The sequence below is a fragment of the Abramis brama genome, assembly GCF_963993115.1.
Source record: "Abramis brama genome assembly, chromosome: 8".
NCBI classification, from domain to species: Eukaryota; Metazoa; Chordata; class Actinopteri; order Cypriniformes; family Leuciscidae; genus Abramis; species Abramis brama.
The window spans coordinates 32,235,977-32,259,521 of record NC_139970.1 but is presented as its reverse complement, the minus strand read 5'-3'; the positions used below and the strand labels follow the sequence as shown (position 1 = coordinate 32,259,521).

The 23,545-nt window shown below is 40.4% G+C and overlaps 1 protein-coding gene across 1 annotated transcript in view; it reads left to right on the top strand.

Moving 5' to 3' along the window:
* Positions 1 to 23,004, top strand: part of mao (monoamine oxidase) — a 41,350-nt gene extending 18,346 nt beyond the window's left edge. Inside the window, exons 3-15 of the mRNA XM_084123131.1 lie at positions 219 to 356; positions 11,460 to 11,564; positions 13,336 to 13,427; positions 13,517 to 13,658; positions 15,399 to 15,548; positions 18,517 to 18,676; positions 19,722 to 19,818; positions 19,927 to 19,980; positions 20,068 to 20,125; positions 20,207 to 20,304; positions 20,395 to 20,506; positions 20,831 to 20,893; positions 20,993 to 23,004. Coding sequence (XP_083979257.1) covers positions 219 to 356; positions 11,460 to 11,564; positions 13,336 to 13,427; positions 13,517 to 13,658; positions 15,399 to 15,548; positions 18,517 to 18,676; positions 19,722 to 19,818; positions 19,927 to 19,980; positions 20,068 to 20,125; positions 20,207 to 20,304; positions 20,395 to 20,506; positions 20,831 to 20,893; positions 20,993 to 21,148 — 1,425 coding nt within the window. The 3' untranslated portion in view covers positions 21,149 to 23,004. The remainder of the gene's footprint in view (positions 1 to 218; positions 357 to 11,459; positions 11,565 to 13,335; positions 13,428 to 13,516; positions 13,659 to 15,398; positions 15,549 to 18,516; positions 18,677 to 19,721; positions 19,819 to 19,926; positions 19,981 to 20,067; positions 20,126 to 20,206; positions 20,305 to 20,394; positions 20,507 to 20,830; positions 20,894 to 20,992) is intronic.
* Positions 23,005 to 23,545: the final 541 nt, after the last annotated feature.

Below are 23,545 nucleotides of genomic sequence, written 5' to 3'. Positions count from 1 at the left end.
AGTTTGACAACATAATGGCGAAAAAATCTAAATTTCAAGTTTCAAGTTGGCTCGTGGGACTAATCAGTGGGAATGTTTGCCATTCACGTGGACCGAAATCTGCTGTCTTTGCGTGCATATTCTACCACTTCCTTTTTTGTTTTTCCTTTCTTTGCTCTCACTGTGGCTTTTAGTGACAATTTCATTGTTAATCCTGCACAAATTTTGTTTGCCTTCAGAATAAGGAGACCAAATGGGTGGATCTGGGAGGAGCGTACATTGGGCCCACTCAAAACCGCATCCTGAGGATAGCCAAACAGTACGGGGTGAAAACATACAAAGTCAACGAGGAGGAGTCTCTGATTCACTATGTGAAGGTAAACCTCAGTGAAGGCATACACACCTAGTAGCTTGGACTTATTACCAAATCAAAGGAAAAACAGCTACAAAATTCAAAACAAGATTTTTCCCCTGCCTCAAAATCCAGCTCTCTTCAGAGCTCCAGGGCAGAGCTTCGGCTAATAATACAGCCTTTTGTTTGAGCACACTCATGTCTTAATGCACAGGAAGTCAGAGCTAGGCCCAGTGCGCTCAGCTGAACAGGGCTGAATACAGAGCCTCTCCTTCACATTAGCGTGCTGTGCTCAAGCCTGGAGATGCTAATCGCTGCCTGAAGGAAGTCTGTAATATGGTTTCAGATGCTTGGAGTGGGTAAGAAGGGCGGAACTCAAGACACCAGCCTCCCCTCCTCCTGTCCCATATCCAATTTGAGTAGATACATCACTGCCCTTAGCACATGCACACTGCATGACCTTATTAGATTTGGCTGTAGATTCAGTACCTTCTCCGCTCTGACCCTGCTATTACTAGGATAAATCTCTGGATTCTTAGAACTGCTGTTTATCATGTGAGCTTTACTCCTTTCTGTGGTCATATATTCATAAGACAGATACATGAGGTGGTTTTAAAGTTATTGAGCTAAATCATAGAGCTTCTTGAAATGGAGACTGGAAAACCGACAAGCTCACACATACTCGGGAAGGCGGTGTGCACAATGGGAAAGGTCATGGTGAGGATTCATTGGAGTGTTCATTGTAGATCATGTCAGAATGGAAACCGATTGCAGTTGCCATGGAAAAGGCCCTTTGGCATATTTCCCATAATCCTGTACTTTGCTTAGCAGAATATTTAACTGTGTAACACCGTAATATCACATCTCTTCGATCTCAATATCCTATATCCTCTCAATATTAAAAATCAAGAATGTGGAAGTAGTAGAATCTCACTAAAGGGATAGTTCCCCCAAAAAATGAAAAATGTTGTTCCAACTGGTATGACTTTTTTTTGACACAAAAGTATTACTTTTGCATAATGTGTTGGTTGCTCTTATATTTTATAGTAACATCTTTGTTTAATCTGTCTAATCTGTTTTCATCGTTATTATTGTATAGACAGTTATTATTGTCAATGTTGAAAATAGTTCTGCTTAATATTTTTGTGGAAACTTATGCAGTTTTTCTAGTTTTTTTTTTGTTAACAGATAATACAGAACAACAGCATTTTAAAAAATGGAAATTCTTTGTAACATTATAAATGTACGTTCTGTAACTTTTGATCAATTAAATGCAACCTTGTTGAATAAAAATATAATTTTTTTATTATTACTAAGCCCAAACTTTTGAACTGTAGTGTATGTTTCAGAAATTCACCTTTTTGTGCTCCACAAAAGAACATGAGGGTGAGTAAATATTGAAAATGATTCTTGGTTGATGTTCCTTGGTTTGTGCGGTTTGACAGCACAATCATTGTCAATGTCAAGCCAGGTGTCCCTTAAAGGGTTAGTTCACCCAAAAATGAAAATTCTGTCAGTAATTACTCACCCTCATGTTGTTCCAACCCCGTAAGATTTTCGTTCATCTTCGGAACACATTTTTGGGTGAACTAACCCTTTAATAGGTTTTAACAGAATAATTTACCCAAGGCACTAATGCAGAATGAATGAACAGAAGAAGACACCAAGAAGAGACTTTGAACACATGTAGACATATCTGATTGATTTCAAGGCTTCATTTGTGAAGAATGCATCAGCATCTCAGAGGCACAATGATACTACTTGAAAATAAAGGAGAGGCTCAGAGCTGTGCTACATTTCAACCAATATCGTTATGGTCTGTCTTGCTACAGGCTGCTTTTTTGTACGTGTTTTGATTTAAATAGAATGAATGTGAACATATCTGTCCTAATGATTAATGGTGTGTGTGTTTGTGTTAGTGCATGTACTGAAGGAGCCTTCCCCTCTCTCCTCATGCCATTATCTCCTGATCGGAGCATCCCTGTGGGTTACCATGGCAGCACTCCTCATCAAAAGACAATCGCTATCAGGATTGAGGGGATACACTCTTTCTCTCTCTCACGTTTTCTCACACCCTGATGTCTGGCTCTGTCTTTGAGATCAGGGGCGTTTCCCTCTCATTTCATCCCACAGAGACACAAAGGTTTTTATGTCATGACAGAAACACGGAAGCAATGTTGCAAGTAACTCAGAATGTATTTATTAAAGATATAAAGAAGAATGTCCCGGAGAAACAGGATTGTGACGCAGGGACTTCGATGGTCAGATGTACAGATGAGTGCAGAGACAAGGTGCGCTGGTGAAGGTGAAGACAAACTCTTGACACGAACCAATCCACAGGAACACCGAACAGGAACACGGAACACGAACTGGAACATGGACTGGAACACCGAGCAGGAACAGGACCAAACACACAGAGAACCTCATACAATGATCTGACAAGTGAGAGGAGAAAACTGTGAGTATATATAGGAGAGTAGATTGGCTGCAGCTGGCGTGAGTGAGTGAAATCAGCTGGAGACTGATCAGAGCTGAATGGGTCGGTCACGTCCATCCACACACACCCACACACATATAACAACATAACGAGACAAGAAGGAAACAATGAATTCATGAACCGTGACAGTACCCTCCCTTCTAGGAACGCCTCCTGGCGTTCCCAGACTCCCTTACCTGTCGATTGTAATCATCGATAAGGGAGTGATCCAGGATGTCTCTAGCAGGAACCCAACTTCTCTCCTCCGGACCGTAACCTTCCCAGTCCACCAAGTACTGGAATCCGCGTCCCCTCCGCCTTGCGTCCATAATACGATTGACCAAATATGATGGTTCCCCATCTACGAGTCGCAGCGGGGGGGGGACCGGGACTGGCAGATTAATGCGAGAATGAAACACGGGTTTTACTTTAGATACATGGAACACCGGATGAATTCTCCTGTACGCCGGAGGAAGATTGAGGCGGACTGCCACCGGACTAATGATCTTGGTGACAGTAAATGGGCCAATGAATTTGGGAGCAAGTTTATTAGAAATGGAGCAGAGAGGAATGTTCTTTGTTGAAAGCCACACTTTTTGACCAGCGACGTATACGGGAGGCCTAGACCGGTGGCGATCGGCTTTAGCCTTGGTGCGCGCCCCCACTTGGAGTAAAGTCTCACGGGCTCTAGTCCAAGTGTGGTGACACCTCTGGACGAAGGCGTGAGCGGAGGGAACCGCGACTTCAGATTCCAGAATGGGAAAAATTGGTGGCTGGTATCCTACGCTACACTCAAACGGAGATAGGCCTGTGGATGATACTGGTAACGTGTTGTGGGCGTACTCCACAATAGATAATTGTTGACTCCACGAGGAAGGATTCTTGGAAACCAAACATCGCAATGTTCTCTCCAAATCTTGGTTGGCTCTCTCAGTTTAGCCATTGCTCTGGGGGTGAAACCCTGAGGACAGACTGACTGTTGCTCCCAATAACTTACAGAATTCTCGCCAAAATTTGGACACAAATTGGGGTCCTCTGTCGGAAACCACGTCCGTCGGGAGGCCATGTAAGCGAAAGATGTGGTTAACGATGGTCAACGCTGTCTCCTTGGCTGAGGGTAATTTGGGCAAGGGAATAAAATGAGCCGCCTTCGAGAACCGGTCCACCACGGTCAAAACTACCGTGTAACCCTGGGAGGGTGGGAAGGCGGTAACAAAATCTAGCGCTATGTGGGACCAAGGTCTCGAAGGGACAGGCAGCGGTTGAAGTAACCCATCTGGGGAACGATTAGACGTCTTACCAGTGGCACAAACTGAGCAAGCCAAAACAAAACTGTGAACATCACGAGCCATAAGTGGCCACCAGAATCGTTGCTTGACTAAAAACTTAGTACGATTAACTCCTGGATGACAAGCCACATTGGAACAATGACCCCACTGAATGACGTCAGACCCCTCCGGCAATCCCTCCGGCAACCGGGCCACCGGGCGGAGGCGTTACCCCTTCTAAGGCCGTCTTGACCTTCGATTCGACCTCCCATACGAGTGTGGAGACAAATAGGGTCTCGGGTAAAATGCACTCGGGAGTAGACGGGCGTTCGGAACGGTCAAAAATGCGCGATAAAGAATTGGGTTTGATGTTTTTGGAACCCGGGCGGTACAAGAGTGTAAAATCAAAACGACCCAAAAAAAGTGCCCACCGAGCCTGCCTGGAGTTCAATCTTTTGGCGGTTCTAATGTATTCCAGATTCTTGTGATCAGTCCAGATGATAAAAGGTACCCCTGACCCTTCTAACCAGTGGCGCCACTCCTCCAATGCTAACTTGACTGCCAACAATTCTCTGTTACCAATGTCATAATTACGTTCGGCAGGGGATAAACGATGAGACAAAAACGCGCAGGGATGCATCCTGTCGTCTGTGGGAGAGCGTTGGGATAGAACTGCACCTACCCCTACCTCTGACGCGTCGACCTCCACCACGAACTGACGTGAAGGATCAGGGGCGATTAAGATGGGGGCTGAAACAAAGCAACCTTTCAGTTTGGCAAACACAGCCTCGGCTGTGTCTGACCACCTGAACGTAGTTCTGGGGGAGGTCAAAGCGGTCAGAGGCGCGGCTAGTTGGCTGAAGTTGCGAATAAAACGCCGGTAGAAATTGCCGAATCCCAGAAACCTCTGTAGGGCCTTACGGGAATCTGGACTTGGCCACTCTACCACAGCCTTAATCTTCTCAGGATCCATACGCATTCCCTCAGCCGAAACAATGTACCCTAGGAAAGGAACAGACTGTGCATGAAAAGCGCATTTCTCCGCCTTGACAAAAAGCCCATTCTCTAGCAACCTCTGAAGCACTCGTCGGACGTGCTGCACGTGTTCCTGGAGAGACGAGGAAAAAAATCAATATGTCATCCAGGTAAACATATATGAACTGGTCGATCATGTCTCGCAGCACGTCGTTGACGAGTCCCTGGAAAACCGCTAGGGAGTTGGACAGTCCAAACGGCATGACCAAATATTCAAAGTGCCCCCTGGGGGTGTTAAAAGCGGTTTTCCATTCATCCCCTTTCCTAATGCGGACCAAATGATAAGCATTACGTAAGTCCAATTTCGTGAAGATCGACGCTCCCTGCAACCTCTCGAAGGCAGAAGACATCAACGGCAAAGGATAAGTATTCTTTACCGTTATGTTGTTCAGGCCCCGGTAATCAATACAAGGTCGCAGAGATCCGTCCTTCTTCCCCACAAAAAAGAATCCCGCCCCCGCTGGAGAAGAGGAATGGCGAATGAACCCCATTGCTAGAGAATCAGAAATATATTTCTCCATAGCCTCCCTTTCTGGAGCAGAAAGCGAATAAATCTTGCCTTTAGGCGGAGACTTACCTGGCAGTAAATCTATAGCACAGTCATAGGGACGATGCGGAGGAAGAGAAGCAGCACGAGACTTACTGAACACCTCCTTCAGGTCGCGGTACTCTGCGGGCACGTTAGATAAATCCATCGTCTCCTCCTGAAACACAGAGACAGAAACAGACGGACAGGCAGACACTAGACAAGACTCATGACATTTACTGCTCCAAGCTGAGATAGTTTTAAGTTGCCAGTCCACTCGAGGGTTGTGACGGTTAAGCCAGGGGTGACCAAGAACAATGGGTGTCAGGGGAGAGTCCAGGACATAAAAGGAGATGGTTTCGGTGTGGTTGCGTGATGTGACGAGGGTGATGTTCTCTGTGGCTAATGAGATGGTGGGTAATATTTGTCCATTGAAGGCGTGTACCGCGATCTTCTGTGTGAGGGGCCTGAGTGGAACTTGAAGTTTAAGTGCAAAAGTGTGATCCATGAAGTTACCCTCGGCCCCAGAGTCCAGAAGAGCTTGACAGACGTGATCGTGAGTTGACCATCTCAGTCTTACCGGGAGGAGCGTAGATGTGGATGAGGTCTTTTGGGCGGAGATCCCACCCGATAGTAGCCTCATACTTACTATCGGGCTTGACCTTTTACCGGGCAGTTGTAAGCGTAATGACCTGCCCCCCCGCAGTAAAGGCAAAGGCCCTGGGATCTCCGTCTCTCCTTCTCCTCCCGAGAAAGCCGAGCTCGCCCTACCTGCATGGGCTCGGGATCGTAGACAGGGCTGACCGCGTCCGTGCCGCTGGACCGTTGACTCTCAGCTCCTCCAAAACGTTGGTTGGGCAGGCTCCGTCACTCGACTCGGGACAGACGAGCATCTACCCTCAAGGCCAACTCAATGAGTCCGTTGAGTGAAGTTGGTAGGTCCAGGGCGTAGATCTCCCTCTGGACGCGGTCAGCCAGCCCATGCAGGAACATGTCCCACTGCGCCTCCTCGTTCCATTGACACTCCGCCGCCAGGGTCTTGAACTCGATCGAAAAGTCGGGAACCGATCTTTCTCCTTGACGAAGGTCCGCGAGCATTCAACTCTTTTCATTTCTGTAGCGAGTGTCTGGAACGAGGTACAGCAAGCGTCCTGGTTCTCCCACACCGCCGTCCCCCAAAGCGCCGCTCTCCCAGTCAGCAGTGTGAGCACAAAGGCGACCTTGGCTTGCTCATTGTTGAAAGTTATGGGTTGAAGAGAAAAATGCATGCTGCAACGTGTTAAAAATGCTCTGCAGAAATTCGGTTCACCTGAATAAGGTTCCGGAGTCGGTAGGCGTGGCTCCGACTGGGAGAGGGTCTCTGGTGGTGTGGGGGGAACAGCCGGTGTGGGCGGCGCAGTGGAACCTCGTAGTTGTTGGAATCGCTGGGTAAGCTCGGACACCTGCGTCACAAGAGCCTGAACCGCACGAGCCGTATCGTTGATATTTCTATCCAGGGAATCCAATCGGCTGATGCTGCTACTGACAAAGGCTTCCAGTGATGTTGACGGATTACTCGCTGCTTCCATTGGTAGGTCAGATCGTTCTGTCATGACAGAAACACGGAAGCAATGTTGCAAGTAACTCAGAATGTATTTATTAAAGATATAAAGAAGAATGTCCCAGAGAAACAGGATTGTGACGCAGGGACTTCGATGGTCAGATGTACAGATGAGTGCAGAGACGAGGTGCGCTGGTGAAGGTGAAGACAAACTCTTGAAACGAACCAATCCACAGGAACACCGAACACGAACTGGAACATGAACTGGAACACCGAGCAGGAACAGGACCAAACACACAGAGAACCTCATACAATGATCTGACAAGTTAGAGGAGAAAACTGTGAGTATATATAGGAGAGTAGATTGGCTGCAGCTGGCGTGAGTGAGTGAAATCAGCTGGAGACTGATCAGAGCTGAATGGGTCGGTCACGCCCATCCACACACACCCACACACATATAAAAACATAACACGAGACAAGAAGGAAACAATGAATTCATGAACCGTGACATTTTACTGTTGAGCTAAAAGCAAATGTCTCCTCAGAGAGGGTTTTTGCTGGTGGTCACTAATTAGTAAACCAGTGTCGATTTTCTATCTTAAGTTGCATTCACATTTGCTATTGTCTGGTGAATTTTTGCAATCAAAATCCAGTCATTTTAATAGAAATCCATAAGATTAGGAATTTTGCTTTTTGGGCGAAAAATTTCCCCATGCAAGTTTTGCTACAGATTAAAAAGTTATGTGCAACAAACTTCCGTATTCTGTAAAATTCGTCATATCGTTACCGGTTCAGGTTTTTTTTTGTATGTGCTTTAAATATAGAGACGTTTTACTCAAGATACCTTCAAAGGAGGGAGCAAAGATGAGCTTAACCGATGTCCAGTGCATATATAGATTGATATGTAAAAAATATATTTTTCTTCTTCTCACTAACATTTAGATATTTAAATCAAATAAAACGGCAACAAATAAAAAGAACTAGCTAGGTTAGCTGATTACCGTAAAGGAATAGTTCACTTCAAAATTAAAATTCTGTCATCATTTACTCAACTTCAAATTGTTTCAAACCTGTATGAATTTCTTTCTTCTGCTGAACACAAAAAAAGATATTTTGAAGAATGTGGGTAACCAGACAGTTGATGGACCCCATTGACTTCCATAGTAGGAAAAAAAATACAATGGAAGTCAATGGGTGCATCAACTGTTTGGTTACCAATATTCTTCAAAATATATTCCTTTGTGTTCAGCAGGAGAAAGAAATTCATACAGGTTTGAAACAACTTGAGGGTGAGTATATGATGAGAGAATTTTCATTTTGATGTGAACTATTCCTTTAAAAGCCCATAGATAACACTGTCATTTCGTACTGCTGTTAACATTTTCTCCAACAAGCATTGAGACCTGTTTTCCTGTTTGTTCATGTGATGTGATCATACATTGCTACACTATTGACAATAGACAATGGAGCTTTTTTGCTTGCGAACTTTTGCAGAAACTACAGTAATTTTGCTAATGTGACCGAACCTTAATCGTGACGGGTCACTAACACATTAATTACTATCTCTTACTATCTTGACTATGTTGACTTTAACGACAGTGAAGCAATTCACCGTTTGAGTTCATCCAGGATGTTTATCAGAAGCCTTTCTGCTTTGGCTGAACTGTATTATGAAAGAGGCTCATAAGGTAATTTTATCAGCCCCTCACGTAGTCAGTCACATTTGCGTCTGCACGATTTAGTTTTACTACCGCTTTTATAGTATCACCTGTTACTCAGCAATCACGTATTGGCCTTGAGCCTGTATTAGCCAATAAGGGCCTTACAACGAGCAGACATTTTATAATTAAGGTGAGCGTACAGCCAAGGCGCCCGTGTAATCAGCTTTTCTATAGCTGTAATCCTAAAGGCCAGACCCAGTTTCCTCTGCCTAGGTCCGTGAGCAACTCGCATACAACTGCACATTCAGGCAGCATTAGCATATCAATAATTTGATCAAATCAATAATCAACATTTGATTGAACAGTTGTGCAAAGGCAGTGTTGTTAAAAAATGGAATACTAGTGTAATTTACAGTGTTTGCATTACTGTGTATTTATATTAGCAATAGGCCTACTAATAAAACCACATATACTTGTGTATTAATATTTAGGAACTACTTGGAATTTAAAATGTTGTGATGGTTAAATTCACATGTAGCATTTTAAAGGATAGATTTTTAGTGTTTTTTAATTAATTAATTTAGAAAAAATAGCATATCATTTTAATATCGGCCATGAAATGAAAATAATTATCAGCTTATCCGTATCATGGCCAATATCATTGCAAAAAATCCCAAACATTGTGCACATCTGCTTATAACAACTGTTTATCTCTGAAAAAAACAAGATTTCTGTAAAATGTCTGTACTGTAACATACAGGCAAATAGAATGTTACTTCAGAGGATGATACATTTTGCGTTGGACAGGATGTGGTCTCATATCTCATTGCTAGTAACCGAGACTGACGTGGTGGGCGGCTATAGAGCAGTATGAGGTTAGTGATAGTAGAGAGGCTTAGGTTCTGCTCTGGCTGAAAGGATATCATAAAAGATGCAGTCCATCTCTCCACCTCAATTCCGTCGCTATGGGAACAGACCTGTTGCTGGATGCTGAGCGATCTGGTGTCATCTCCTGTATTGGTCTGGCAGCCTCACAAATCATATGGAAATGTCATGGTCCCTTATTTAGCTGAACATATTTTCCTGTAGTGCTAGGTGGCTTAGAAATGCAAATGGCTGAGTCATGTTAAAAGATCATAAATTATAAAAGAGCATTATTCATATGCTTTTTTTTTTTTTTTAAGCCAGCCTCAGGCCACATAGACCATTGATAGATGGGTTCAACTGACACTGCTGTAGAAGCGTCATGCATGTGCTCCCTCAGATTTTTAAGTGTATTTTAAATTGAAAAAAAAAATATTTGATCATTCATGTACCTCAAACAGCAGAACATGATGCTAACAACTCAAAAGTCATGGGTTTGAATCCAAGGGAATGCATAAACTGAATGCAATGGAAGATGCTTTGGATAATGTATAATTAAGCATGGATATTATAGATTACAGAATTGTCAAGGTGGCTTTATATCTATATCACTTTTATATACAAAACAATAGGAGCATGGCATTCCTTCGTTGCTGACAAGTGTTTTGCATGGTTTGCCATTTGAAGTGTTCAAACATTTAACTGTCCTACTAAGTGCATTGTAGTCCTACTCAAAAACCACTCTGGTTCCCCTCAGATGTTTTCTGCCAGCAATAAAATGACAGGGTTTTAGCAATTAAATGACGGCGCACTGAAAATGCATTTAGACACACAACAAATTGCCTGGAAGTGAACGCTGGACATCAAACCCAGTGGTGCGTGAGAATCCTTCTAGGTGACAGGTCTTTGAATGAGGCAACCTAGTCAAAACTGCTGACAAAATCAATGTTGCAACAACCTTTAGTAAATTTTTGACTGCCACTCTAGGTCCTTCTTTATCACTTAATTTTCATTATGGGTTTCGTCATCATTAGTGACTTTGTGTTGAAGAACATATTGAAACGCAGCGCTTCGTCTTTGATGTGTAGTCAAACATTAATCAATCAGCCCAACAGTGCTCATTTAAGAGCCCCACAGCAACAGAGCAATCCAGGTATGAAGTAATGTCTGCATATAGTTACCCTATTGGCCAGCCACAGAGAATGATCATACTGACTAAGCGTTTCCACTACTGTGGGAAGCAGGGGAGATGCCTGTGTCATATAGCTGCTGTTTGCCAAATACTAACATTGTCATTATCTGTGATTATGAATTTCCTTTTTATTGTATTAGCGTTATTTATGGGTACTTTTTCATTATTGTATGTTCCACCCCAACCCTCTAAATGAGCATATCTCTTTTTCCTGCTCTTAATAAAGAAGATTGTCACATTTTATGTGAAAATCATAAAATCGTACTGAGAGTTGATAAGGTCAAGTTGTTTCTGATCTTCTGGTTGTATTAACGCAAACTGTAAAGGCTGTGAACAGAGGCCCTCCATTAACTGATTAGATTCCAAGCCAGGCGAGATGCAGTTACGTATATTTTAGGCAGCGAAGACCGTTTTCCATTCCAGACTGGTTACACTTCTAATGATAATGAGGTCATGATGGCTATGATAAAGACATTACGTCAACAATGACAAAATAATAATTACAATTTTCATTATTTGGTGATAGGGTAGTAGGTTTTTTATAGACATTGTTTCTTGTTTCCCAGGGGAAGTCATATCCATTCAAAGGGCCTTTCCCTCCAGTGTGGAACCCTCTTGCCTACATGGACTACAACAATCTCTGGAGGACAATGGACAAGATGGGAATGGAGGTAAAGGCCATTTTTGTTCATAACCGGCTCCATTTGTTTCCAAAAAAAAAAACGATTAAGTGTTCTCCCATACACCAATGATACGCCACAACACCGCTACTGAATCAACATCACAGAACAGAACACGACCAGTTTAGTTTGATTCCCGAATGAATGGCTCTAATGTGTCAGTACTTACACATATACTGTGTAAGGTTCTTTTTAGTGAATGAAACCCATACAGCACGACCAGTGCAGTCCAATTTTCAAGCAAACCAATCTGCAGTCAAATGCTCCTAACAAACATATAATCATCCGACGCATTACAGGGCGGCATCAAAAAAAAAAAGCCGTCCACTTGCACCTGATGCTGGGATCCGAAGTTTGTACAGAGACGCAAACGAGCTGTTTAAACAGGACGCGTCAAAGAGAATATTCCTTTACTCTTCTATTTGTCCTGTTGTCAGCCGACTCAAGCATGTGAAGTAAATCAGAAATTGAACGGGCATATGTATACTGTGTGTGATGTAAAACTATTTCTTGATATCTTGCTCTTGAGGTAGTCATATATAAATCCCACAATATCCAAATGAGCCGTGTTTGGAGCTTGATTACAAAAATACTTTTTTATAATGAGGAGGATGTTTTAACATGCATTTTCAGTAATATTTTATAAATGATGAATAAAATATATGCTACCACATTTTGTTTTGTATTGTTTAATACATTGTTAAAGGATTTGTCTCCTCTAAACGAAAAAAATCATCTTTCCTAAGAAGTGTCTTAAATGCATATTTTATTAAAATTATCTCATCATTTAGCAATGGAACTGCATTTGTTTCTTACATATAAATACTAGAACAATCGTTAATGGTATTGTTAAAGGGTTAGTTCATGCAGAAATGAAAATTATCCCATAATTTACTCATCCTCAAGCCATCCTAGGTGTATATGACTTTCTTCTATCAGCCAAACACCGAGTTATATTAAAAAACACCCTGGCTCTTCCAAGCTTTTTAATGGGAGTGAATGGAACCCTAGACTTTGAAGCCCAAAAAAGTACATCCATCCATCATAAAAGTAATCCATTAATAAAGGGGTTAATAAAGGCCTTCTGAAGCGAAGCGATGCACTTTTGTAAGAAAAATATCCGTATTTATAACTTTATAAACTAATCACTGACTTCCAGTGACAGTCGTATACGGGTTGAGTTCCGGTGGAAGAGTGACCTCTGACCCAACGCATGACAGAGGATGTAGGATTAGTGTAAGCTTAGGTGAGATTAACCGGTGCTGACCGGTGTTTTGTTTTGCTCTATCCTCTGTGCTTCCGCGTTCGTTAATACGTCATGCGTTGGGTCAGAGGTCACTCTTCCGCCAGAACTAGACTTGCATACGGCCGTTACCGGAGGCCAGTGATTATAGTTTATAAAGTTATAAATATGGATATTTTTCTTACAAAAACGCATTGCTTCGCTTCAGAAGGCCTTTTAGAACCCCCTGGAGCCGTATGGATTACTTTTATGATGGATGGGTCCACTTTTTGGGCATAAAAATTTTAAGGTACCATTTACTCCCATTATAAAGCTTTGAAGAGCCAGGATATTTTATAATTTAACTCTTGATTTTGTTTGGTTGAAAGAAGAAAGTCATATACACCTAGGATGGCTTGAGGGTGAGGAAATTATGGGATAATTTTCTTTTTTGGGAGAACTAGCCCTTTAATGGAAACAGAATCAATTATTTCAAGTGAATGAATAGTCACAGTGCTTGACAGCAAATGTGCACTTTAGATTCCTAAAGAAGCTCCATGGAGGGCCCCTCATGCCGAAGAGTGGGACAAGATGACCATGAAGCAACTCTTTGACAAAATTTGCTGGACCAGGTACAGAGAAGGGACCAATTAATATCAGGTTACTGTTGTTGCAAATTGGCTATTGATGGCATATCCCTTTACCAACTTATTGCTTGCAGGGCCGCTCGCCGTTTTGCCACTCTGTTTGTCAATGTGAACGTGACCTCTGAGCCCCATGAGGTGTCTGCTCTGTGGTTCCTTTGGTACGTCAAGCAGTGTGGAGGCACAATGAGAATTTTCTCTACCACCAATGGAGGCCAGGTAAGTTTTCAAACTAAATTTTTAGCTAGTAAAGTAGTGAAGTAATTCAGGGGACATGTTAGCACAACTTAAATAAATGCATGGTTGCAAGTTAAAAATTCTAATTTATTGTTTTAATGAAACCTTTTATCAAAAAAAAAATGTGTTTATCCTACACATTAAGTTCCTCAAACTCAGTGTAGCTTGTTGGTTGAACGTAAATTCACTCAAAGTTATCATAACTCAAAATAATTGATGCAAGCTGTTGTGTTAATTTTTTTTTGTTGAGCCAACACATTATTTTTTAGAGTGTGTTGTGTAAGGTTTGAATACTATGTTTTCTCGGTTGGTTAATTCTCTGTTAAAGAGCAGAGTTAATTATACGGCAAACATATGAACTCCATGACATCCACGTTTGCACAGCATGTTTTTGTGCATCTCTTTGGCTTTTTCACTGCACCAGTATAATTACCATCTGTGGGAGAGCGGGAGAAAGACAGGGCAAGCGAGTGAGAGATGGGGGCTTTAGCGTCCTCACACTGTCTTTTAGAAATATTGGCAGTTCAGGAAAGAAGGTGTTAGAAATAGTGATATAAATCAAGCAGTAGCTGTTCAATCCAATGTTCTTGCCAAGTCCAATAGTCACTGACACTGTTCTGTCTTTACCCCTAATTTAGCTAACCACAGCTCTCAAAATAGGTCTAGTTGGAAGGCAAAAAACTGACTTTCTGTGGAAGAAAGAGAAATGATTTGCTGACATGAGTACAGAGGAAAGAGGTACATTGGGTTATTAATATTATTAATAATAATAATAATTAAAAAAAAAAAAAATATATATATATATATATATATATATATATATATATATATATATATATATATATATATGAGTAAATATACATCATTTAAATAGTAGTATTACTAAAATATTTATAATTGAATTGCTTTATTATCGTTTTCATTTGTATTTTGGGCTTTGTCTAATTCTTAAGCAACATATGTACATATTGTTAAAATTGGTCTGTTTGTAGATCCAATATTAAAGAACCAGTTACCAAAAAAAAAAAGTGTAAATATTGGTAAAACAGCACTGACTAAAAAAACTATTTTCTGTCATAATGCGGCAAGTATTTGCAGTATTTTTTCAGTCAAGCCACTGTCCTCATGGTTAGGTATTCAATTTGTTAATCTATGAAGATGAATTTTATTAATTTACTAAGTTGATTATAGTTTATACTTTTCAAGAGAGACTACCTTGTGCCATCCCCATTCATTCCTGACACAGAACTGATTATGTAACATACCGAAATAGTGGCTACTGTATCTGGGTCATATATAGCAGGAGCCTTAGCAAATGTCATTTGATGGTACACAAATAAACCAAATGACAGTTTTCTTTAAGTTGATAACAAACTGTCACTTCTTTTATTAAAGGCTTCCTATGTTATGGCATTGTCAATGAGCTGTTATGATTTACCTGTTCCTGTTCTATAACCTGTTTTATATTCTGAATGTGTCTGATAAGGTATGTGCATGGTGGACAGTATTATACAACTCTCTCATCATTCTATCTCTGAGATACAGAGACACCTATTGGTGGATTAAAGAGTTGCATTCCATTTTTATGTATGACTATTAAACTGATCATACCCATTACTTACAATATCTAACTAAAGTGTACATAGTACAGTTTAGTATGATGCATGTGTTAGCTAATTTTGCTAAGTCTGGAAAACTACTTTCTGCTGCCCCATATGACAGGAGCGCAAGTTTGCCGGAGGTGCCAATCAAATCAGTGAGGCGATGGCGAAAGAGCTGGGTGACCGTGTGAAGCTGGGCAGCGCTGTCTACAGCATTGACCAGACTGGAGACCTGGTGGAGGTCAGGACAGTTAATGAGGAGATATACAAGGTGAGAAGGTGCATTTGAAATGGACTACTAGCATAATGGTTACTGCAGACTACACAGTATATAATGACTACTAATAATTAAAACAAGCTATGTGAAAGAATGCATCATGCAAACTTTCAAACAGTAGCATGCTTTGTTGATGTCACATGATCATCCAAAAATGAAAATTAGCCCATGATTTACTCACCCAAAGCCATCCTAGGTGTATATGACATTCTTCTTTCAGACGAATACAATCAGAGTTATATTAAAAAATGTTTCTGGCAGGCGGCCGTACGCATCGATTTACGGCAAAAGAGTAACACTTTTGTTACTTGACGTACAACGTAATGACAAACGTGGTTGCCCAGCCCTGTTAGTTTGAACCGCGAGAGGCGTCAATTGCCATCATTACATTGTGTGTCAAGTTCAAGTGTTACTCTTTTGGCATAAATCGATGTGTATGGCCGTCTGCCGGAAGCTAGTTATTTTAGTCAATAAAGTTTTAAATATGGATATTTTCTTACACGAACGCATCGCTTCACTTCAGTAGGCCTTTATTAACCCACTGAGACGCACGCGTGGAGCACTTTTATCATGGATAGATGCGCTTTGATGGACTTCCAAAGCCATCCAGCCATTCACTGGCATTATAAAGCTTGGAAGAGCCAGGATTGTTTTATTGTAACTCCGATTGTATTGTCTGAAAGTAGAATGTCATATACACCTAGGATGGCTTCAGGGTGAGTAAATCATGGGCTAATTTTCATTTTTGGGTGAACTATTCCTTTAATTACTCACCCTCATGTCGTTCCAAACCCGTAATACTTTCGTTCATCTTCGGAACACAAATTAAGATATTTTTTGATGAAATCTGTGCTTTCTGTCCCTCCATTGACAGCTACGCAACTGAAACTTTGATGCTTTAAAAAGTTCATAAAGAGATCGTAAAACTAATCCATATGATTTGAGTGGTTTAGTCCCAAATTTTCTGAAGATACACGATCACTTTATATAATGAATAGATTGAATTTACACTTTTATTCACATATAAACATTCATAAACGCACAGTTGTGGTAAACGGAAGCTCAAGCATGTTTGCTTGACGTGCGAGAACCAATAAGGTTCATTCTCGTGTGTTACACATCACGTTTGAGCTTCTGCAGGAACCAATGAGGTTCAGTCTCGTGTGTTACATAGCACATTTGAGCTTCCGCAAGAGTTTTGTTCTCGTGCATCAATGTGAATAAAAGCCTAAATTCAATCTGTTCATGATATAAAGCGAACGTGTCTCTTCAGAAAATTTGGACTAAACAGCTCAATTCATATGGATTCGTTTTACGATTTCTTTATGAATTTTTTGAAGCGTCAAAGTGTCAGTTGCGTAGCTGTCAATGGAGGGATAGAAATCTCTCAGATTTCATCAAAAAGATCTTCATTTGTCTTCCGAAGATGAACGAAAGTCTTACGGGTTTGGAACAGCATGAGGGTAAGTAATTAATGACAGTGAACTTTTGGGTGAACTATCCCTTTCAAATATATTAAAATAGCAAACAGTTATTTAAATTGTAATAAAATTTCACAATATTACTGTTTTTACTGTATCAAATAAATGCAGCATTGACAAGCACATAAAAAACAAAAATAATAATATATATATTACAGACCCCAGACTGTGCATACAATACATGTCTTAACTTAGGCTATCCGATCAAATTCGTTACATGGAAATGGAAGATCAACTCAATTACATTGCATTGTGGTATACAGTATTCCAAATAAGTAGTCACCCCTTATTTTGTGCATGTATACAAAATTTCTTCTGAGTAGGCAGTATCTTAAATCTCAAATTAGCTAAATCGGCTAATTTGAAGGACAAATGTCCCACTTTGAAGTATGTATCACCATGTGTGTAAGCTTGGTGGATTGTTATCAGTAAGCCGCTCTTCATCCCCCTGTCCTGGCCACATCCTCTTTCCTGAGCTGAAAGCTTGTTAAAGGCTGCTGTAGAGCTGCTAAACCCTCTGGGGAGGAACAGTGGGGGGAAACTGGAACGACTATATTCAACAATAGATCCATATATCTAAAACTGATTATACACTACAGTTCAAAATGTTAATGTGGATAACGTTTTTTAATGTAAAAAAAAAACAAGAAGGCTTTTATGCTCACCACGTGTGTATTTATTTGGTCAAAAACAGTAAAATCAGCAATATTGTGTAATATTATTACAATTTAAAATAACCATTTGTTTTCCATTTGATATATTTTAATATGCCATTCATTACTGTGATGGCAAAGCTGAATTTTCAGCAAATTTGTTGTGAAATTATGAATTAATTAAAAAAAATGTGAGGTTTTGAGACTGTTAATCCATTAAAGCAAACTAAAACTCTTTTTGTTATATACAAAGTCACAAAGACAGGTGTGATTTCAGAGAAAGCTTTCAGATAGAAAGGACATTTTATGTGCGGCCTTCCCTACGGCAGTCGGCAGCTTTAAAGTCACCATGAATCAAAATGGACCATTCTTATTTTTTTGCTGTTTATTTTTTGTGCACATTATTATTATTATTATTATTTCACTTGTAATCTTTAATCAAAATAACTTCCTCTCTATATTGTAATGACGTCTCTTCTTTTCTCTGATGACGTTTACTGGCATGAGGGCGGGACAGCCTGTCACTCACACGAGATCATCCAATCACAACAAGCCAATCAATTCCGGATGGACAAAATCAAGTTCCGCCCTAAATCTTTTCTTGTTCAAGAAGCTGTTTCACTTGGATATATGTTACAATAGGGGACAAAAAGACAATCACAACTTCCATTTCAGGCCGACTTTAAGTATGTTGTTGATGATTTATGGGGTTTGTTCCTGCCACCTATTACTTCAACAGTCCTTTTAACACAAAACTATCTGAAATCACTTATATTTGTAAAATGTTTTTTTTTTTAATGGCTTTTATTTCTTTCTCGGTTCTTGTAGGCCAAATATGTCATACTTGCCATACCACCTGGGCTGAACTTGAAGATCCATTTCAACCCTGAATTACCCCCTCTGAGGAACCAGCTCATTCATAGAGTGCCTATGGGTTCAGTCATCAAATGCATGGTGTACTACAAAGAGAATTTCTGGAGGCAGAAGGGTCTGTACCTCTTGCCTATTTTCCATTCAATTACATCACTTAAAAGCAGTTTAAGGGTGTGTTCACACTTGTAGTTCGGTTAATTTATTCAGAATTGTCATCGGTTCAGAAAATAATACATTTATTCCTGGTTCACTTAGTGTACACTATCATTTTAAAGGAACCTAAAGATAATTAAAAAAACTTATTTTGCAACAGACTTAACGAACATCCAAAACTATGCTGTGTTCTGGGCTAAATGCGTTCGTTGTATGTGTGTAAATACTATGATGGTATTTTGACCATCTAAGAAATCGTGAAGAGTTTTTAAAATGTGTAAAGGAGTCAAAACAGCGTCAGGAATTCCTCCGTTGTACACAAACGAAGATTTGCTGCAGGAAGACGGCGTTTCTGACACCTGTACTGAACTGTAATGTGCAACATAGCTCCTATGAAGAGAAAAAAAGCAGGTTTCTGTCCTCCAGCATTCTGTCCTTTTTATGGTATTTTTTGTTTGTTTAGATGTCTTGTGATTATATTTCTGTCGAATCGCACCAGAGTTCGTTTAGAAGCGGGCCGAGACCCGCCTTTTTAGGGGTTTTGTTTTGCTTGTTTGGTGCGCACCAGGGTTTGCATGGCAGTGGACACACTTAGTCAAATGAACCGCACTAACAGAGCAATTGCAACAGAGTTCGTTTTAAACGAACCAAACCTGACAAGTGTGAACACACCCTTAAAACAATCTGAGTGGGACTGAAGTGGCTACACACAGTTTTAAAACTTAAAACTATGAAAAATCATTTTCTTTATATGAAATAAAGCTAAAATAAAATCTATAAATTTTAGATGAAAAACTTAAATGAAAATGAGAAATGTTGGCTTGGCAACCTACTGAAATAACAGTTGAAGTGCAAGTATAATGGAAAGATACATTGAAAAAGTAAAAAAAAAGACAAAAGCACATAATTATTAAAATGAAAACTGAAAATATAAAAATAAAAGCTAATTCAAAATATAACTAATACTAAATTAACACTGGCTACACATGGCTGTTTTGATTTTTCAGGATACTGTGGCAGCATGGTGATCGAGGAGGAGGAAGCGCCGATTGGTCTCACGCTTGACGACACTAAGCCTGATGGGTCTGTGCCTGCCATAATGGGGTAAATAAAGCGATGAGCTTTCTACTGTAGGATGAACGTAAACTGCTCACAAAATAAATGAGATGCCTGAGGTGACAGAACAGTAAGCTGGTTCTTTCTCTTTTACAGATTCATCCTGGCACGAAAATCCAGGAAACTAGCAGGCCTGACGAAAGATGAGAGGTAGAAATGTCTGTTTTCATATTAGTACAATGTCACTATATTTTGCTGAAATGATTATTCTTACCAGAATGTTGTCAACCATTTCAGAAAGAGAAGGATCTGTGAGATTTATTCTCGTGTGCTCGGCTCAGAGGAAGCGCTACATGTGAGTCTCCATGACCAGAAATCATCCTTTAGTCTCATCATTTTTTGATGCTTACTTTTCATGGCGGTCTTTTTTTCTCAGCCTGTGCACTATGAGGAGAAGAACTGGTGTGAGGAGGAATACTCCGGTGGCTGCTACACCGCCTACTTTCCCCCTGGTATCATGACACAGTATGGCAGGTTAGTGTACCGCACCTCCAGATGGAGCATCTCTGATTCAGCATTATACTAGACTAAATCAACATGAGAAGATGTTTCTCTCCATCTCAGGGTCCTGCGGGAGCCTGTGGGCAGGCTGTACTTTGCAGGAACTGAAACGTCCACAGAGTGGAGCGGTTACATGGAGGGGGCCGTGCAGGCGGGCGAGAGAGCCACTAGAGAGGTGGGTTCTTAGCCATTAGGGTTTAGTTACTGAGATCTAAATTGTTCAACCCAAATTTCCTGTTTCAACATCCTCAAGTTTATTGACTTTCATGAGCATGTTCAGTTTGAATCCCACATTGAATCCCACTGTTTTCTACACATTCATCAACAAAACTTTATTATCCATAAATATTGTGTTGGCTTGTTTTATTAGTTCTAGATGTTATTGTTATTACAACCTTGCTGAATAAAAGTGTTAAATTCTTTCAACAAAAATTGTACTAACCTAAATGCCTTAAACGTTGCTGAAAACCCCCAAATACTATATGCTTTATTCCTCCAGATTTTGTGTGCAATGGGAAAACTCCATGCGAGTCAGATCTGGCAGTCAGAGCCTGAATCACTGGTATGAAATTCACTTTTTAAATTTAAGAAACATTTTCTATATGCCATAAATTTAAAGAAAAACCTCTTGAACTAGTGCTACTCTAAACCCTTTCCTCAGGATGTCCCAGCCCGGCCGTTTGTCACCACATTCTGGGAAAGAAACTTGCCATCCGTTGGAGGGTTCCTCACGTTTATGGGCGTGTCCTCCGTCCTGGCTCTGGCCACAGCCGCAGGAGTGGTCGCCTACAAGAAGGGGCTCCTCCCACATAGCTAAAGCCCCTCCCACTTTTACAGCCTGTTCTCTGTGACCTGGCCTTGTGATTGTGGCGTTCAGTCATCTAATCACAGCTATGACTGCCTGGGTATGTGGCCGAGTTACTTAGCTGAGATTTGACATACAATTGCTCAGTCATTGTTAAAAATTAACCAAGTGATTATTATGGCATAATGAGTAGTTACTAATTGTTAATGTGGGAATTGCCCTGTCAAAGTGTTCACAAACTAGGCGACAATCCACCATTCATTGTGTGTGTGCACGTTTTTGTGTGTTTATCACCAGTGTTATTGATTACCTCTGCTAATTTCAGGTGCTGTTCTCAGGAACTCATTAATTAACCTTACTACATTACAGAGATAAGATTAGCATTTAGCGATGCATTTTGTTGTAATCTGTGACAGAGAATATCTTCTCTACATCACAACACAGAAGCTGTATTAGCTTCAGCACAATTCACTATATCATTCATGAGAGAAGCAGAGGCTGTTCATGTCAAATTTACTCTTGATTCTCAACATGCCATCAATGACAATGTCAAAGGACAATTAGTCCAGACTGGCTTTGTGTCTGGTAGTATAATGAGGTGGCGTTTATCAGTCATAGAGAGCTGATTTGAAGGGATGTCCCAGTGTTTAAAGCTGCTGTGTGTGTGTGATTTTGTCTGATTGGAACATATAAAAGCATTTGAATGTACTTTTACATGATGTAACAGTGTATACTTGAAATATGATTTTTTAAATATTTTTTACTTGCATTTACTGTCAACCATCCATTGTTTAAGAATCCCATAGTATATTATTAATAGTAAAAAAAAAAGCTAAAATGTAATTAAATGTTCATTTTTTTAAAACAAATATAAAGACTTTCCCAGTTTATCTAAATGGTTTAATGAGAGTTTTTTCATCCACCAACTTTGTGATAGACAGACAGACAGACAAATGTAAGTGGAAAGCATCCCCTTCCTCACCTTTGTAGCAGTAACCTGTGCAATATTGTTTCCAGAACAATTATAATATTATGTATTTTATAAAATGTACCACGAAATGCAAAAGAATATTTAATCGTCTAAAACTGCAATTAATTGAAAAGGAGGTGATGCAGCCCAAAACATAGACAGATTTAAACCTAAAATGTATTATGTGTGTAAACCTGAAGTGTGTTAATTTTGTTGTTCCAAAGATGTGTTGTAACTGTTGTTTGTGGTGCCTTAATCTGATGTAGTATTCCTCATTTCTCAAGTGCCTCCGGTCTTGAACATTGCTTTCTAAAAATGAGCTCTCTTCACACAGTCATAACCAGAATTTCTGAAGATCTTTTGGTAGATAAATCTGCATCGAACTCGAAGTGACATTTAAAAACTTGCTGTGTGCTGCTCTAGTCTTCAGCATGTGGTACAATCAAAAGCTCTCACTACAGCTTCCTGAAGAAGCCGCTGATGATTCAGGACTGACAGAATCAGAGGCAAAGCCACTCCTGACTGTTGATTATAACCTTGGATAAGAAAGTTTACAATCCATGACCTACACCATAGTTGGTCAACTGTGAACTTAGTAACAAAGAGGTGATTCTTTAGTCCTGACATGTAGTTGCTGTAACTCCGCCACCTGGTGTGCTAGTGAATTGTGCCTCTGTGTGTGTGTGTGTGTTGTTAATGCTTTTCTGAAACCACATAACATGGCCCTGTTTATCCGGTCTGTTGTCGTCTGCTCAAGGTTTGCATAGCTGCCCAGCTACGATCCCTATGTCTGATATTGTGTGCGTATTAAAATGTCCAATGGTCTAGTCTTGTAATTGCATTATTTGATCTCTTTGTACAAATCATAAGCTGATAATAAAAGTGTGATTTACCACCAGTCCCAGAGTATGCTGTTCCTCTGTTATCTGTGTACATACAGAGTTCTCATCTGAGTTGCTGTCCTTTAAAGTCACAAGCTTCTGCGTCCTCCTTCAGGGGAGAGAACAGATGAGGGTCTTCCAGCAGAGGAGAGCTCATTTCAGCCGCAGCAGGGCATGGACTTCCTCAGCCACATTTAAGTTCCTTGGGCTGGATGGAAATACAATTTGTTATACAAATGTTCTTTCTTTTTTTTTCAATGATCTTTTCTTTCTATGATTTTTTTATTTATGCATATATTTTTAACATTAGAAATGACATGCCAACAGCAGATAGATTAGATAGAATATAGCTTTAAGAGGTTCAGTTCTTGGTTTAACCATTAGGGGGTGCCCGTGTACCACATATGTAACAATAATAGTTATTTCTACAGGGGTTGGACAATGAAACTGAAACACCTGGTTTTAGACCTCAATAATTTATTAGTATGGTGTAGGGCCTTCTTTTGCAGCCAATACAGCATCAGTTTGTCTTGGGAATGACAGATGCAAGTCTTGCAC